The 15,208-nt window shown below is 43.3% G+C and overlaps 1 protein-coding gene across 1 annotated transcript in view; it reads left to right on the top strand.

Annotated features, from left to right (window-relative positions):
• The window catches only part of erf (Ets2 repressor factor), a 35,076-nt gene extending 20,139 nt beyond the window's left edge, over positions 1–14,937 (top strand). Inside the window, exons 2-5 of the mRNA XM_034891865.1 lie at positions 400–634; positions 7,743–7,855; positions 10,594–11,501; positions 11,614–14,937. Of these exons, the coding sequence (XP_034747756.1) occupies positions 400–634; positions 7,743–7,855; positions 10,594–11,501; positions 11,614–12,255 (1,898 nt within the window). The 3' untranslated portion in view covers positions 12,256–14,937. The remainder of the gene's footprint in view (positions 1–399; positions 635–7,742; positions 7,856–10,593; positions 11,502–11,613) is intronic.
• Positions 14,938–15,208: the final 271 nt, after the last annotated feature.

The following is a 15,208-nucleotide window of genomic DNA, read 5'->3' as shown; positions in this document are numbered from 1 at the left end:
CCCCCCCCCCCCCCCCATGTTTATCTCCAGGGCTACACAAAACACCGTTCAAGCACATAAAATGGATGCCAACTAGTTTCTTGCAAAATATATCTCTGTATTGCCAAACCCATGCATACATAGACAAAGTCCTGACCATTATTCACTGTAAACATAAGCTTTTTACACCTATTGTGTTGGTGAAACAGCTGCAGTCAAGGAGACAATTAACGGCTTTAGAAGGATGATGGTTTATCAGGTGCAGTGCGCCAACGGCTCGAGACGAGCTAAAGACTAGACAGGGTTAAAGTGCTGGAGTAAACCCAGATTTTTGCTGTCCTGTCAGTCCTGTCTTTGAATTTGCCTCGGGTCACAATCATCCATCTGTAACCCCCCTCTTCTCTCTCCTCTGTCCCACAGGGTTTGCCTTTCCAGATTGGGCGTACAAGCCTGAGTCAAGCCCAGGTTCCAGACAGATCCAGCTGTGGCACTTCATCCTGGAGCTGCTGAGGAAAGAGGAGTACCACGACGTCATCGCCTGGCAGGGAGACTATGGAGAGTTTGTCATCAAGGACCCGGACGAGGTGGCCCGCTTGTGGGGGGCGCGGAAGTGCAAACCACAAATGAACTATGACAAGCTTAGCCGAGCTCTAAGGTGAGACTTAACTACGTTTGTGTCTGTTTTTGGACTATACTTGCCCCTTAAACATACTTTTAACTTTGTTTATTTGCTCCTTTTGATCGGTTTGTTTAAGCAAATAGAACACCGGCATTCTTGTCTGAAAGCTTAAAGCGCCCATATTATGCTCATTTTCAAGTTTATAATTGTATTTTGAGGTTGTACAAGAATAGGTTTACATGGTTTCATTTTCAAAAAACAATATATTTTTGTTGTACTGCACATTTCTGCAGATCCTGACACAAATATGTTTGACTCCGACCTGCAGTCCCCCTCCCCTTCCCCTTCCATGTCTTCAGCTGTCCTATAAAGAAAGCCTAAATGTTCAAAAAAGAATCTTAAAAAAAGAATATTGACTTGAGTAGGAAATCCAGTCAACACAATTTAACAAATAATGAGCTTTGGCAAGAAGGTAAACAAACTATTTACAAGAAAACAAACCTCACCTTTTAACTCTAAAGTCACCCTAATTTACAATAGAAACCAACTTTCCTTGTTAAACCTCATTTAACTCAATTAGGAGCAAAACTGCGGAGCCAGGTCTGATGACACTTATTATAAATGACAAACGCTGTCTTTGCTCCAGTCTGAAAGCTTTTACCCTTCCTTCGAAAGGCTTGTCTGGACTGATGATAATATTTAACTTCATTTTTAGATCATATGGTCTTGATAGGTGTCAACACCAGTGGATTCAGATAATGGCAAAGTGCCAAACTGGTCAACCTCAAGTTACAGGATCTGGACTCATGTTACTTTGAACTCCAGGTGAACTGTAATAAACTCAGTGAACTATACACTTTGTGCCCCCCACTAGTATTGGTTCTGTGTAATGTTGGTGACCTTGACATTTGAGCTTATTTCTCCTTTTTTAATCTTTTAGTTCTTGGGTAAATTTGAGCCTAATTACTAAGGCATCAAATGTGTAAGAAAAGTTTTTGTTGTTGTTGTTGTCGTCGTGAATGTGCATCTGCGCTTCGTGGTAAAACTCCAGGGTGACAGCAGATTTAGAAACAAACACCTTCCCCCTCCGCAGAGCACATGTGGGATGCTGCAGTTTTATTTAGCTGCCAGTCTGTTCATACACAAACACACACACACACACACACACACACACACACGCATTCAAACTGCTAGTCATCACTGTCGCCTCCTGTTTTGTAGGTTGGTGTGGGCTATAGTTTGCCATGGCGATGACTAGTTACACTGCCTCATTACCACACACACACACACACCCCACATGCACACGGATACATTTAACACCTTGTTATATGTCAGCCCTCCTCCATCCCATCTGTGTCTTGTTTGTTGCTTAAACCTTTTTCTGTCTCGACTTAGGCTCATATGACTGCATATTTAGAGGCATACAACTTTGTATAGGAATATATTTTAACACATAAAAGTTATGTATGGTAACAAATTGAATTTGTGTCACATAGGGAGAAACAATGCAACAGATGTATTGTGTACATAGTAGGCATGCACGATTCCGGGAAATATATGAATCACGTTTTTTTAGCCTAGCATTGATATCATGATTCTCTGCCACATTTGTTTTCTCACAAAGTGTATTTTTTAATGCAAACTAAAACAATGACAAAACAAATTGGCACTGGAAAACATAGAGGCTTCAATGACGAGAATGGAGCACTTTAAAACCTATTTTGCACAGTCCGTTTAAAACTCACGGACAAAAGTAGCGTTGGTGATGCAGTCAGCTCGTAAAATTTACGAGTTTTACTGTTGCATGTTCAACGAGAGGTTGAGACTTAGACACCACTGAGCATGAAGGCGTAGGTAGGGAGAGACCGACTGAGCCAGGGAAGAAGAAAAAGTACCACTTTTAGCCACAAAGGCTAACATGGTACCCTTGGTTGGCATGAGGGGGAAGCTATGCTGCTGTGTGTAGATTGTAGGCAACGTGGCCCGTCCTTTGCAGGCAACTCTAAACTTGTTACCAGGTCAACACAGTTTAAGCTTGAAACTTTGAAGTTGTACAACAACAACAATAAGAAGCACAAAACTTACAGGGCCCGGGGAATGACCATAAAACACTGAGCCCCTCCGGACTTCTTTTCAGCTGTTAGATGAGTCAATCAAAATTAATTGCATCGGTGCGACCTCCAGCTCACCCAGTAAGAGCGTGCGCCCCATGCAGGCTGACCCCTCTGCAGCGGCCCGGGTTCAAATTTGACCTGCAGCCCTTTGCTGCGTGTCATCCCCCATCTCTCCCCCACCTTTCCTGTCTATCCACTGTCATTCTGAAATAAAGGGGAAAATGCCCCCAAAAATAAATAAAAACTAAAAAAAATAGATTACATGCCATTTTAAATGACTATTTATCAGCATCGGTGTTGCACTCGAGTATACCCAACGCTACAGTCCGGATATCAGACAAAATGCACTTAACAGTATATCCCTCAGTACAAGCATTTTTAGGTAAAGCAGAGACTTCAAATTGAAAGATATAAAATGTATGCCTAATGTTGATGCTTCAATTCATGTTTAATCTGCTTTTTTGCGCAACTATTTCCTAATAATAGGTTTTATTTGGTGTAAGAATTCGCAGTCCTTGGTGCGATCCACAGTTATTTAATCTCCAAATTAAACATGGACACTAAATGGCTTCTATCCTTGAGACGCAAATGATCCCACAAAGGTTTAGTGTAAATAAACAGTCAATTTGATAGAGGAGCTTTTACTTTGTCTCTGGCCTCAGTGAGGGTTTTATATCAAGGACCAGCTGCAGCCAAACTTTTGTTGTAAATGTCTTTTCTGTGGATTGTAAACCTTTTATATGAATGAACGACTGTTAAATAATTCTGTTCTCTACGTCTCTTAGATGTGAAGTCTTTGATTAATGCTTCTCTGCGTCTTTGAAGTACACACGTGTGTATTCATTTATGCACACGCAGTACATGTGTGAGACATGTATCTGTGTGTGCACTTGTGAGTTGGTGTCTCACACACATGTACATGTGTGTTCAATACGTCCATACAGTCAAAGTCCTTTCTTGTTTATATGAAGGAAGTTCAAATGGTCTTCAAAGAGCATGTGGCCTGGAGCGAGCCTGGGCTTAGTGTGTGAGACGGGCTGTCCCATAATGACTCAACACACGTGTGTGTGAATGTGTGTGTGGACTTTAACAAAGTGCCATCAATCAGTCTATCTATCACGTCTGTGAACATTATGTCCTTCCAGCTTTTGCAGCATGTAACCGTACAGGCCTGATATTGTGACCACCTACTTACAAATACTGCATTTTACGTCCTAGAGCATGTGTGGTTTCTGTCTGTTTTTGCCATGTGCGTGTTAACTTTCCACTGTATTGTCCACTGCAAAGTGGTCAAGTGCTGGACCTCAGAACAGATGTAAGGGCCTGTCATTTCGTACTTCTCGTCAACCAGAGCATGTGAGCGGTGAGAATTTACACTCCTCACTCACAGAGCCGTTTGTTCGGTACCTCCATGTAACCAGTGCCCAAAGCTCCTTACTCACCCACCATCAAAAATTTAACTGGATGAGGGGCGCTGGTCTTATGGAGGGAGGAAGGGCGGGCGGGCAAGCGACGTTCATCTGCATGGGGTTCGGGTTTGGGCATGCTTTGAACTCAAGGTGTGACCAAAATTGGACAGCGTGGAAGATAAGGTAATGCTCCAATGTTGTTTCTTTTTTTAACTGATTTTAATTAATGATTTTACTTAGAAATTCTAAATGCAGAAGGGGGCCTTTAGGTAACCCAGTAAGGGCGTGAGCCCATTTTGGCGGAGTCCTGCAGCGGCGCAGGTTCGAGTCCGACTTGCTGCCCTTTGCTGCGTGTCATCTCTCTCCCCCCTTTCATGTCTATCCACTGTCTCTCCACAATAAAGGGAAAAGCCCCAAAAAATTATCTAAAAAAATTCTAAATGTAAGACTCTATTATAGTATTGTATGTTCACTTAACTTTACTCGATGATTAGACAACCTTTTCCACCACTGCAGCCCTTGTACGTTTGGGCTTATTATTGAAATTACTCAATGCCACTGTGTGAACACTGTGTGCTTTCAAATCACCAATCTAATTTGGTGTGCGGGTCCTCTGTAGTTTTGTCATTTCTTGTATATGTTTTCTGCATGTTTTGAGCCTGTGTTCCTGCTAGGGGTGGAACGGTACACAGAAGTCAGGGTCCGGTTCATACCCTCGGTTCAGACATCAAGGTTCGGTTCGATACAATGGAGGGAAAAGCAAAAGGCACATTTTTCATTTTTTTTTAAACTTATTTTTCATGTCTCAGGCTGTAGCACCTAGCGTCATAAAGTCTCTCCCCTGCATGTGTAAAGTAAGATGTAAACAGTAAGTACCCCACATCATCTCCAGAATCCATTTGGAACTTGTATTTAAAATAAGATAATCAGCTATTAAAATGATAATACAGCAACTCTTCTTTATGAAAGGGCAAATTACACAGAATAATAAGAATATTTGGACAGGATGGCATGAGGTCATAGTACAAGCAGCAAATACTAAAAGCACCTTTTGAATCTAAAAGCTGGTTAAGCACTGTAGGCAGGAGAAGTTGGGCAGTTTGTTTTGTCTTGTTACAGTGATTGGTCCATCTGGGTGATGGCGTCAGATATGCATTGGCATGTTAGATGTGTTTCCACTCACATACCCGACAAATGCTGAATAACGCTGACACAGTCCTCGTCTTATCCTCCAGTCACTCACCTGTACTACTGGAACTGATACATAGACTGAGGTTTTGGAGGCGGGGACGGAACCAGACGGGAGGGCATGCAGCCATACAGTCTCGTAATTTTCCCAAACCTGCGATCTTAAAGAGGCCGGAGAGTCCTCTAACTCTTGTGGGTCGCCATCAGTCGCCATACTCGTCCTTAGTGCTGCTGTCTCTGGCTCACTCACTGGACCGTCCACCTTACAATAAACTGCATGGAGGCGGAGCTGGCTAGCCTCAGAGCTAAGGTGGGGATACAGATTAGGTGTCCCTAGAACCTGCGTATCGAATAGTAGTTCCACATTATACGAATTAATTTGCACACAAGTTTATTTATTTTTATACTGTGTATTGTCCAGGTAAATTCATATAACGAGACGAATGTACCGTTTTGGTTCAGTGCCAATACGTGTACCGTTCCTCCCCTAGTGCCTGCTCCTTTGTGTGTTTGTGTCTGTATTACATGTGACGGTGTGGGTGTGCGTAGTAGTTGTCTCTATTAGAAGAGGCCCTTTACTCATTGAGTCATTGATGGGCTGATTGAGCTGGTGCACACGCACACGCACACACACACACACACACACACACACACACACACACACACACACACACACACTCCTGCTCTACTTTGTTCTGCATTGTACCAAACGGCAGTGACTCATGCTCTCATCACAATGAAACAGATACAGCTGCAGGGCATGGTATCAGAGCGACAAATATTATATCCGTTTTTTTAAGTGTCACAACTAATGTGACTGATTTAAGAAAACTAATATTTTACTATAATGTAAGAACCTAATCTTATTTACTTCTGTTGTGTAGAGCTGTAATGGTGCGCACAATGTTTGATGTTGTCCTCCAAGTTTAGACTTGGCTTGTTGAATATAATTTTGAAAATACTGGCTGATGTAATGTTGAGTGATTGTGTAAACCGAATATTACTCACCTCCCGGGTATTTGCTATTTACCATTACATTGTATTACTGTGTTTTTACCTGTACGTAAGCAGTTATGAATCTTGTGTGTTATATCATGTCTGTTATTTATACTATTGATCGTGTTAGACCGATGGATGTAGGTGAAGACGGAAAAATGTATCACTGGGTGGATGAAAAGCAGTTACCTACCTTGTCTGATTTAACATTCAGCCTCTGTCGCTGGACAACAGCTCAGTTATAACTTATTGACAGGTTTGTATTCAAGCCAAACTGCATTTATATGTACTAATCTAGCCACTGAGCTCCTTTTTGCTCAATTCATCTGGGAAATGATGAATAATGTATTATATTTCTCAGAATGAAGTGGCCAGTCTCAGCTGAATGAGAGACAGTGATTTACAAGTTCTTATGTAAAGAAATATGAATGTAGTTGGGTCCTTAGGCTATCGGTGAGTCACAGGGAGCCATGTTATCTGTTAGATGAGCTGTCAGCGGCTCTCTTTTCACTCCTTTACATTGCCCTGTGTGTTGACAATGACTAATACGCTATTACTGATGGAGCCTCCTGGGTAAGATCAAATCACAACGGCTGTCCCACTTCCTTTAGTGATCACAGTAAGATTTTAGAACGTGTACATGCACATTGTAAGCAGCTTGTTTAATTATGTGCTCTACATCGAGTAATTTAGTATCGCCATGCAGGTAGTGCTCTGTACAGTGACATTGTGGCTTCTGTAATAATAAAACGTTGTTTGTATCCTTTTAACATGCTCTCAACTCGATTCAGAATTGATCCTTGATTCAATAAAAAGAAAGGGGGGGGGGCACTATATTTTGGGTTCTACTTTGGTACACTGTAAAACCCAACATGGCGAAGCAGCGTTCAGTTTTTAACTTATCAGGAACAAACTCCCAGAAAGCTGAAGGTCCGTTGTACCTCAGTTCTTTAAGTCGATGCTGAAGACATTTCTTTTTGATGCTGTCTTTTTCTTTTCTTTTTTTTTATCAAGTAATTGTTCATTTCTTACGCTGCACTGTAATCTTTATTTTTGTATTTCCAACCTGTCTTATTCTATTTTAGCTTGTTTTATAATCTTTTTAAAGAATGTTCCTAATTTAGGCTTTGAATTGACTTATTGCTAAAAGGTTCTGTATTATAATAATAATAATAATAATAATACTAATAATAATAAAGCTGCCTTCCACGATGAATAATCGCTGGCAGAGTGAGTTATTTTGCGGCCTGCAGGAGAAATCTTAATTCAGATCACAGTTTCAGCTGATATGTGTGAACTGATCCATGGTTTTACACTTTTTAATGTTCGGATAAACCAAATTGTGGCCACCATCAGAGGTTTACCACAAATTGCTGAAAGAATTATAATAATAGTAACAAAACTAAAAGGCTGTTTGTCTTCTCTTTCTCGTTGTAGATACTACTACAACAAGAGGATCCTTCACAAGACCAAGGGGAAGAGATTCACCTACAAGTTCAACTTCAACAAACTAGTGCTGGTCAACTACCCCTTCATCGACATGGGCTCTGGTATGTACACAATCACATGAACGTACCTGACATCCCAGGTTGGCACACCATCAGCTGACAGACACTGAAGAGCTGTTGTCTCCCTGACGGAGTGTTTTAAGATGTACGTGTTACAAGAACAAGCACTTAACCAGGGCTTTTAGTTTTTGAAAGAAGGAATTGTTAGTTTATTTTCACTAGCGGTTGTTGAAGTCGGTGGAGTTACTACCTTGTGTCTAACCAATGTCTTTCTTCTGCCCTGATGATCCCCTGGCAACTGAAATTCATGGTTATTTCTGATGAAAAAAATGAAATCACCCTTGATAGCGAGGACCAAGCACATACAAAAGGGTTTTGGCCTTAAGGTGTCTGACTTTGAGGTCCTTGTGAGTTAATATTACAATTTGATCAGCGAAAATAAGTGCTGAACTTCACACTCTTTACTTGTTAGCCAAGATGCTACTACACTTGCTTCATGTAGCATTACAGGGAGGCAATTCTAATTTGATATTTTGCTCCAATTTAGTTTGGAAGTCAGTTTGCAGTCATCTGCGATGACGGCTTTTAAGAAAAGGCCCAAAGGTTGTATATACCTGAGACCTTTTAATGTAATAGTTAAAAATGTTCATGTCAGTGTGGTGGACAACTTACCAGTTTACCTGCCAAAGAGACATCTTCTAGGGACAGACTATCTAAATCACATTCACATCAGGTATGTTCACTCCTATTTTTGCAAAGAAAACTCAATCAGATACTGTCCTAGTAGAAGTACAAATCATATACCAAACTGAATTTCGGTGTAGTGTGTGTGCATGTATCGGCCTGGTTACTGTGTGTTTGGTGTCTTTGAAGACATCAGTGTGCCACGTCCCAGTTTATCCCTCTCCTCTCAAGTCGTCTCTCGTTCTGGTCGTGGCCACCCAGTGTAAACACAGCCCATATGGAGCGTTGGATACTGGGTGACATAAGTGCAGCACGAAACTTTAATTATAGTCTCCGTGTGATGTGGCCCACACACTGACATGTTGTGATATGATGGTTTCATACAACGGTTACACACACACACATGCCCTACGTCAATCTAGATTGTTAGGCAAGTAGAGACGCTCAAACATACACACTAGATAAACACAGCGTTTTTTTCCTCCTCGTCGTCTCTGACACACATGGTTGCGCTTAAAAAAAAAAAAAGAGACTCACACACACTCAGCGGTACTGGAAAAAAACAGAGGAACCCAACCCATGTTTGTGATGGCAGTAAGAGCGACTTTTCCAATATTTAATTCTGGCACATGCACGGATGCCAAGAATGTATTGCAGTGCCACTGTCTCCATGGCAGGAGAGAGAGAGAAAGAGCAGGGGTTGAAAGAGAAGGGGACTTGTGGCTTTGTATAACCCAGTGTTTTCTTTTGTGTGTGCCTGTGACCCTCTGGGTAAAGTAGTGGAGTTATGGGAGACTTGTGACCCACTCTCATTAGTTACTTTTCCCCTTCTCTTCAGTTTAAAGGTCCGGTGTGTAGTTGTTATTTATCAAAATCGGTGTTGCCCGTTCACAAACTTGTCCTTTTTTCATGAATATTTACCACCACCGTCAATTCCAAGTATTCCTATTGGCTTGAAATTAGACAATTGCGTTCACGTGAACTGGAGTAGACGCTCCATATTAATTCACCATTTTGAAATACGTTAGCGGGCAAGGGGAATGCAGGACATACAGCTCCGCCTTTCGTGTATTTGCCGTCACATGATGAACACAAAGGTGCTGCTGTTGTTGCTTCCCGGGCCCGGCAGGTTGAAGAAGGAAACATGGAGGACCACACGTATTCAAAATCCATGTTTCACAAACAGGAGTCTGCTTCTTTATCCAGAAAAGGAAAAAGAATATTGAAAAGAGCAAGAGACCGGCCTTTTTAAGCGTGAAGGCTACCGTAGCTGTAATACATACTTGGAACTGCGTGGCATGAGAGATTTGATAGCGATATATGATCTCAACGCTAGATGGGAGAAATTCCTACGCATTGGACCTTTTTTAAAGGGCTGGTTCATCACAAAACAAAACACTTTTTTGCTGTTGTTGTTTTCTCACTTAGCCCCAGTGGTATCTCGCCATGCAGATGTTATTTGGTTTTATTTGTCCATGTCTGTCTTTGGGTGTAAATGGAAATCTTTAAACAGTAATGTCTCCTTCCAGAACAATGTCCTGGTTTCTCCTGGTAGGTCGTGGTAAGGTCCTGGTGCAACAACACACGAATGATTCTGGTTTCCTTGCACTAGCCATTTTTGTCATCTTCTTGTTGTGTTATGGTTTCTTCTTCTACTGCTGGTTTGTATAAAGCGGGCAAGCTTTATGCGCATGCTCCGCCTCTTCTCCGTTTTCTTTTGGTGAATTTCTGTAGCAGAATCAGCGCCACCGATAGGCCTGGAATGTGAAGTAGCGTGAGATTGGTTTGTGAGAACCTTATACTGTATCTCACAAACTAAAAACTTTCCTCACACCCAGACGCCATTAGAGATGGGGGAGAAAAGGCTCTATGCTCTTTTTGTATTTTCCAGAGAGCTGGGTTAGTCCCATAAGCTTGCTGCTCTTACATTAATACCACTATCAATGAGATTTTAATTGTGTATGTTTTTGGTTTCACTTTGGCTTTCTATAAGAGGATGAGCCTGGTTTCTGTCATCATCTTTCTTATTTTTTTAAAAGCACTTAAACTTAACAGATTTAACTAACTTACTCGTTCCCTTTTTCTTTTTCTCACAGGTCGAGTCCCTCAAAGTGCCCCCCCAGTGCCAACTGGAGGCAACCACTTTCGTTTTCCCCCTTCCACGCCGTCAGAAGTACTCTCATCCAGTGAAGAGCTGCGCAGCCCAGGCATGTTCAGCAGTGTGGCTCGCCGCATGGCCCGGGGTTCTGTGAGCGACTGCAGTGACGGCACCTCCACCAACTCGGAGCTGGAGGAGGCTATGGGGGCCGATGAGAGAGGCATGGGGCCTGAGAGGGCTTACAGGGGCCTACTTCCTCCACGTTTGCCTCATGATTCCTTCTTCAGGGTCTACCCAAACCCAGCGGGGCTTGCAAGACATGGGCCCAGGGTCCACCCAGACACTCTTTCTCCATTCCCTGTCTCCCCCCTGCCTGGCCCCGGGGGTCTTCTGGCCCCAACTCTGTCCCCCGCCCTGTCCATGACCCCTACCCCCCACCTGCCCTACACCCCTTCTCCTTCTCTGTCCTCTCCCATGTTAGGCTCCCACTTCTCCTTCAACCCGGAGGACATGAAGCACTACCTGCAGGCCCACACCCAGTCTGTCTACAACTACCACCTCAGCCCCCGAGCCTTCCTCCACTACCCCAACATTATTATTCCTCAGCCCCACCGCCCCACCCCAGAGAAGCCAGCCACCCATCACCTCCACGGGCAGCAGCAGCACCCGTCACCGTTCTCTCATTCGCTCAGCCAGCAGCCAGGAGGCGGAGAGGAGGGACAGCAGCACCCATCACCGTTCAAGTTCAAGCTGCAGCCGCCGCCACTTGGACGCAAACAGAGGGAATCTGGAAGCTCACTGGCTGCTGCTGCTTCTTCTTCCTCTTCCTCCAGCCAGTCCTCCTCATTCACAGGGTCAGGTCAGAAAATGAACTCTGCCTTGTCTGCCGGGCCTCCTAAGATCAAGGTGAGACCTTTAACAGACACAGAATGTGGTGTTTGTGGTTTTGTAAATTCTTCTTAAACTTTTTTAGTTTGAAAAATGAAATGTCTTGATATAATATACTCTCCCTCTCCAGGTGGAGCCCATTTCCGACATTGAGTCAGAAGAAGAGGTGGAGGTGACTGACATCAGTGATGAAGATGAGCTCAATCATATTGATGGGGATGATGAAGGTGACATCTTCAGCAGGACGGCCCATCACCATCATCATCAGCTCAACAACCATCTCCGAGCTAACGGAAATGGGAGCAGCCATGCTGCCCCTCCACACAGTAACCCTGATGACGACCCTGATGATGATGAGGTCTTCAAGACTCCTGCCACTCCTTCCCTCAGCAGCGGCAGCCTGGCCTTCCCTCTGATCAACCTGAAGAGTGAGCCGGGTCAGGCCGCTCCCATCAGCCCTGGAGGCACACGTTGCATCCCGCTCAAACTGCGCTTCAAACGCCGCTGGAGCGAAGACCAGAAGATGGAGGCGGACGGAGAGAGGGAAGAGGCAGAGGACAAGAAAGTGAGGGCTAACGGAGAGGAGGAGGTGGAGGGGAAAAGAGAGGAGGTGGGCAGGAGAGTGGGGGAGGTGGAGAATGGGGTAGGAAGAGAAGGAGCAGGAGGTGTTATTTTGGGGTTGATGCTGCCACCACCTCCCACCCAGCGCAGATCAAGCTCCGAGCTGCAGAGGGCCACAGCACAGCTGTCATTGGAAAACACTGGCTGCTGAGTCTCATGCACACATACGTACACACACACACACACAGACACACACACCTGAGACTTGTCTACAAATGTAATAGTTTTAGACCATTATGCTTTGTGGTTTCTTGACGGCAGTAGTGACTGTAGCCAGTTTTGTTTACTTAAGGTGAAAAGTGGAGACAGTACCTGAAAGGTTATTATACAAACACACTTAAATGTTGTACCGTATGTAGAAAGTTCCTGCAATAATTAAAGGTGGTGCTGTCAGGTCACCACAAGCTCCTTCAATTACCTAACGTTAAACAAAAAAAAAAATGTCCCTGCATGTGTGACATCTAAATACTCACAATGTGTTAAAGGACAAGATGTTGACATGATTACCTCTCAGGTTTTGTCACCGTTTGCAGCATTAACACCTTTGACTTCGTACCTTCCTATGGCCAGTACTGTTAGCAAGCAACCACTAGCCATAGAGCCTGTGTAAAAGCATAAAGCAAAGATGTGTCTGTGTAACCTCTAATGTTCTGCAGGGCAAGACACCTTTGTGCCCCTGGTACATCTTCAGACATGAACACAGCAGACAGTATTTTTGCTGTGATTTACAATTAAGAGATAATCAAACATAGTTTGTATATTTACTTCTGACCCCTTTTTAACATTAGAGTCATTCAGAGAGGGAGTCCGCTCTTAATATCTCCTAGGAATTGCACATTGCCTTTTCAACACCTCATAACGCCAGTTAAATAGCCAGGGATCACCTCACATCACACCTGTGCCCAGATTGTCTTTTTAATGGGTCTATTTGTTTATCTGGTGCAGTGAAACTAGTCACAGTCACCCAAAAGCATACATAGGCAGGCCGGATTGTACAGCAGTAGATCTCTCACCCACACCTGGCTCACTTGAAGGTAGTGAGCCCTCCTACTTACTTCTCCCTCTCTCCTCATTTGTACTCACCGTAACAGACATATAGATCCTGATGTTACTAAAACACTTTTAACAGCGCTGATAGAGATTACAGAAGTGCCTGTCTGTCTGCTCGCATCACCAAGCAGTCGTTTACAAAATGGGGGTCAATAAGAGGAAAAAAAAGCCCTCGCTCCGATGGATCTTACAGACTGAAGAGGGTGAAGCAGCTCTCCCAATCACAGTCTTTTCTCCAGGAAACAACTCAGGACACTATCAGACTGCAGACTGAGTTGAGTGGTCTCTTTGTCCTCGGGTCATTCACTACAGTGGATAAAGACATGAAATGAGGGTGGAACGGAACATCTTGAGGACAGTCAAAGTCTGAGTGAGTAGGAGAGGAAGATTGTGATGAACTGGCTTAGATCTCTCAACCTCTGGCCTGCCACACAAGACATTTGTTAGCCAGCAGATGGACGTGGTTCTCGTTTTACAGAGCAATCCCCTGGGTTTCTGACGAAAGAAATCAGTCTCTCCTTTTCCTCTTCACTTGTTGAAGAAAAGAGGAAGCAGCAACTAGAACGGCTGTATTTAGAGAAACCCTTGTTTATGTGTGGACCCATAGCTGGTGTAAAAACATCAGGCCTCGAGAATACAGAGGGTGTCTCAGCTTGTTGTGTCCCCGCGTGACTTCGCACAATTTTTAAAGGGTTTTGGTTTGAGGGCATTTATAGTATTTACTCCCTCCAACATACAGATCAGCAGCTCCCTTCTGCATTCCCCGTTTTTTTAGTTTTTTTAAAGACTATTCTTTCTGTCAAAGGAGGCTTGTGCCTCTTAAGAACATGGACAGTATTTTAGGGCATTTGCGGTGATCTGAGGACTTTCTGTATTTTGGAGATAATAGCCGAATCTGTTCATGTGATGTTTTTGAGACGCGACGGTCGAAGCGAACTGATTTGTCTAGGGGAGAACGGGGAACCATGTAATGAATGTCAAGCATCAAGGTTAACTCAGGCAACCCTTCACTGCGATATCGAGAAACAAACTTATTTTTATGACGTTTTACTCGCATAGTTCCGAAAAGAGAGGAAAAAAAAACATTGTGCCCATTTTAACAAACGAACAATTCCAAATAAGATTGTGCCTTTTTTAAGCCAACGAGAGTTTTATCAAGTTACCCCCAGCAAAATGTTTTATCAAAAAAAAACATACATATACACACACACACTACCACCATGCCTTCTGTTTTTTGTAAAAGAGAGATACAGAATAAGTAAATCTACACATATATATTTTATTTGAATATATATTGAATTCAAATATTGTATTTCAATATGGTCATTTGATACAAATCAGGAAAATCCTATTTTTAACGGTAAAGATGTGTATATATTCTAATGGGCATATTATTCCCAGTATAATTCAGCCTTTGCCTTCTCACCCTTGCCTTCTCTTGACCGTTGAGCTGCAGCGACAAAGGCCACCAGTATCAGAGTTTTATATTTATATTGTAAAAAAAAAAACACGTTATTGTGTAATCAGGGGGTGGAGGACGTGATGGGATGAGGATTAATGATACATTTTCAACCAGCCCCAGGTCAAATCATATTTACCTTGTTGGTGGGCGTGTTTGTTTTATCACCCCTGGAGTAGCAGATAGGCGGGGTTTCCCACATCAGGAAAGGTTAATTCCCTTTTTCTGTTAACATTTTAGTTCTTTGTACCTTGTCCTGCATGCTTACCTGCCTGCAACTCAAATACAAGTATTTAGCAGCCACTCTTTGACCCCAGACTGCTTTAAAAAATGCAGTTTTAACTGTAACTGGAGCTGGTGACGGACTCTAACGTGTTCAGAGCAGACATGATTCTGATTGGATGACAGCAGGTTTTCGCCTCGCAAAGCCGGCAGGACCGCCGCTGCTGATGTGACGTGATATGAGCATGGACTCTGGACTCAAGCAGGCTTTGTGTGAACCGAGTGCATATGGGCTGGTCTGAACCCTGCCCATACGCAACACACACACACACACACACACACACACACACACACACACACACACACACACACA

This window comes from Etheostoma cragini, chromosome 14 (assembly GCF_013103735.1).
Source record: "Etheostoma cragini isolate CJK2018 chromosome 14, CSU_Ecrag_1.0, whole genome shotgun sequence".
Taxonomy (NCBI): Eukaryota; Metazoa; Chordata; class Actinopteri; order Perciformes; family Percidae; genus Etheostoma; species Etheostoma cragini.
Note: the sequence above shows the minus strand (reverse complement) of the source record. Positions and strands in the feature narration are given on the sequence as shown.